The sequence below is a fragment of the Triturus cristatus genome, chromosome 10, assembly GCF_964204655.1.
Source record: "Triturus cristatus chromosome 10, aTriCri1.1, whole genome shotgun sequence".
NCBI classification, from domain to species: Eukaryota; Metazoa; Chordata; class Amphibia; order Caudata; family Salamandridae; genus Triturus; species Triturus cristatus.
In genome coordinates, this window is record NC_140593.1 from 870,885,902 (window position 1) to 870,889,743 (window position 3,842).

General features: G+C 50.9%; 1 protein-coding gene across 1 annotated transcript; it reads right to left on the reverse strand.

Annotated features, from left to right (window-relative positions):
- Window positions 1–1,055: 1,055 nt before the first annotated feature.
- On the reverse strand, window positions 1,056–2,189 carry LOC146796141 (lamina-associated polypeptide 2, isoforms alpha/zeta-like). The gene has a single exon (XM_085631264.1). The coding sequence runs from the start codon at window positions 2,187–2,189 to the stop codon at window positions 1,056–1,058; it is 1,134 nt and encodes a 377-aa protein (XP_085487390.1).
- Between the last annotated feature and the right edge of the window lie 1,653 nt (window positions 2,190–3,842).

Here is a 3,842-nt window from a genome sequence, read left to right on the forward strand (position 1 = left end):
CCAACCACCACTCCAGGGCCACCCGAACCCCCAGAGACATAGGAATCAGGAGATCGAGATCCTGAGAACAGGGGTCCCAATGCCGCAAAATGTGGGAAACCACTGGGTACATGTGAAGGCGAGCCCAAAGAACCACAGACAGGGAAGCGGACATGAGACCCTGCACCCTCAACCAAAGTCTCGCAGGCTGGGAAGGACGTGATAGCAGGGACTGAACAGCACATAGAACGGAATCCATCCGAGCAGGAGGCAGGAACACAGAGCCCAACAGAATCTTGAAACGAGCCCCAATGAAAGTCAGATCCTGCGCAGGAACCAGGGATGACTTCCCCACATTCACCAGGAAGCCGTGCTGTTCCAGGACCAGGCAAACCCTCTGGACATGGACCACCGCCTTAGAAAAAGAAGAAGCAGACATCAACAAATCGTCCAGGTAGGGAAACACCTGAATACCTTCCCCATGCAAATGACCGATGACAGGGGCCAAAACCTTCGTAAACACCCTGGGAGCAGAGCAGAGACCAAAAGGTAATACCTGAAATTGGAAGTGTCGACCCAGGACACAGAACCGCAGGAAACGTTGACTGGCCGGGTGCACCGGTACATGGAGATAGGCGTCCTGGAGATCGATTGACGCGAGAAAGTCCCCCTGAGAAATCAGAGGGAGGATCAACTTCAGGGACACCATTTTGAAAGTCTGAGGAGGAACGAACCCATTCAGCCATTTTAGGTCCAGGACAGGCCGCAGATCCCCCGTGCGCTTGGACACAAGGAACAGGATGGAGTACACCCCCAACCCCCGCTGATCCACCGGAACCGGGATCACTGCACCCTTTGCCAGAAGAGAATCTATATCGGCCAAAAGCGCCGCCTTTTTGAGAGCCAATCTGGGGCAAGGAGTGGACCTGAAATAGTCTGGAGGAACCTGGCTGAACCCAAGGTGAAAACCCTCGGAAACCACCCGAAGGACCCACAGATCTGTCACAGTCACCTTCCAGGACGCCAGGAAGAATCGAAGCCGACCCCCAACCGGACCCTTCCCCAGGGACACAGAGTCATGATTTGGAGGGAGCAGAAGCAGAGGACTGAACATTGGAGAACCGGGACTTATCAGTGGAAGGGTCACCCTGGCCTCGCCCCCTACCACGAAAGGGCTGGTGAACACGGCCCCTACGAGAAGGTCCAAAAACACGGGCAGCACCAAAAGAACGGAAAAGACCAGCCCGATCCGGAGCCAGCAGCTTCCTATCCTCTGCCGTCTTCTTCACCATATCCTCCAAAGGAGGACCAAAAAGCTTGACCCCAGTAAACGGAATCTTCATAAGCAAAGATTTCTGGGCGACATCAGCCTTCCAAGAGCGCAGCCACAACTGGCGCAGAGCCGCCACAGAAGAACCAGCAGCAGAAGCCGCCGCACCCAAGGCATCAAAAGAGACGTCCGAAAGGAGACGAACCTGTTGTTCCATCATGGCCAATGTAGAGGAGACATCCTCGCCCTGGTCCAACAGTTCAGCCAAGGACTGAAAATCCTTCAGTAAGGACTGAATGGCATAAGATGAATAAGTGGCAGCCCGGATGGAAAAATTTGCAGCAGAAAAAGTGCGCTTGACCGCCCCATCCACCTTCCGATCCACAGGATCCGCCGGGGACGAATCCTCAGAGACCACAGACCCCTGAGAGGACATAGCCGCCATCAATGAATCAACCTTCACCGAGGAAGGATACTTGGAAGAAAAATCCTGCAAAGGGTAACGTTTCGCCAAGTAGCGCAGGAAGGCCCCCTTATCAACATCCTTCCACTCATTCTCCAACACCTTCACCACAGAAGAATGCAGCGGAAGATCATCAGGATCCGGACGTTGATACTGCGCAAAAAAATCATCCTCCATCGGAGCCACCGAATCAGGAAACATCAAGTTGGCGCGAATGTGCCCCAGTACGTCCTTAAGATCAGTACCCTGCACAAAGCGACCACGAACCTCCACATCCTCCTCAGCGTCAGAACCAACTTGGGAGGCAGGATCCGACCTGAGCTTCTTAGAAGGAGGAGTAGCCAACTTGCCACGCAAGGCAGAAGATACAGCGGAATCAATCATCTGTTGGAGAACAGATAATGAAGGCAAAGCATCCTGACATCCAGAAGCTACAGCCCCAAGTTCAGGAGCAACAGGTCCTTCAGCAACCTCCATAATACACAAAACGAAATGCAGCACAGGGAAAACCAACCAGCAGCCACTACAAGCAGAAACAGCCTTTAAAACGGCCAACAGGTGCAAGTAATCATCAGGACACGCCCCCAGCAGGTAAAGAAAAAGAGCCGGAAGCCCGCGCCCCTAACGTATGCAAATCGCCACCTGAAGATCGTCATGGACGCTAACACATCACCCAGAGTAAGTAAATAGCGCGTGGAGGAAGCTCATATAATAGAGCGCCGACCGCAGAGGTCCGCTAAGGCAGGACGCGCGGTCGGCACAAATGCAAATCAAGCCTCTCAAGTCCGCTAAGGCAGGACACAGAAGCACATGCAAATCAAACGAGGCGGGTCACCAAAAACGACCCGACCTCCGCCATGCCGGTCCCGCTGAAAAACGAAACCGGAGAGGCACGTTGGAGAGGAGGACACAATGAGTCAAATCATTACACGCCCCCCCCCAAACGAACACGGGCCCTCGAGTCCGCTAAAGCAGGGCCTCCGCCCCACACTTACCTGACCAGCAGGAATCACAGCACTCGGAGCAGTGCAGAAACAAAAAAACAGGTCGTACTGGTGGTTTGTTGGTCCCTTTATGGGATTGGCTGTGTAGTCGGGGGCCATATTGGAGGGAGAGGGAGACTAGACTGTGAAATTTTACTTGGAGTTTCTGTGGGAGCCGAAGGCTCATTAGTGATTACTGTGGCGAGGAAGACGGACGAGGAGGTAATGGCCCCATGATAAACGGAGACTCACTGACAGTGTAGACAAACAGATGGAGAGACGACTGCTTTCCAGCAAAAGAAAACGTGAGCCGCTGCACTTTAAATCTCCTCCGCACAGTCAAAAGTACTTTTTCAAGACTGTTCAGTGTAGTCTCTCTGGTACTTGACTCTCTATTCTCCGCCAACACCTGTCAGCACAGCCCCTCAGCAAACTGCACTGCTGACTCGAGAGATCCCACTCAGTAGGAGTGATGCAGGGATGGTACACTGGCGAGATTAGGCAGAGAGATGGGACTTGAAGTCTTGTTACTGCTGAGCTCCCTCCCCTTCCCACCTCAGGGAAATGAATTAAATGATCTTAAAATTGAGGAAGGCAAGAGATGTCTGGAAATCATTGTGATGCTGATCCTTAAACTGACAGTGAAGCAGAGGTTCAATTTGACACACGTTGTGCAATGAAAGAGTCAAGTGTACCTCCCCTCCAAGGACTTCAGACCCTGCGCTAAATTAAATACCTCAGGGCTAAAAATCACACCATATTTATCAGACCTTTTCAATGCAAATTATTTGCCCCTGCTCTCAGAGATTCATACTGACCACAAGAGATTGTTTTCAATGGTTACTTCTTCGATAGGTAGAATAGAGTTTGTAAAATTGTTGAAATTAATATACCTCTGGCTTTTCTATATCTCTTTCAGGCCTACATAATTAAAACGGAGTCCGGTTTCTTTGACATGCTATATAATTATGTGTATTGCTTTATATGAAAATATATGCACCCCAGCGAGCCGCTTTACCTACTGCAATTCAACAAGTCACATGTAAGTTTAGCTTTACCACACTTTGATCTGTATTATTATGGAGTCCGAAGGTGGTAACTGAATGGTCTAAAACCAAAAGAAACAAATATAGCCTAATATGGAGAA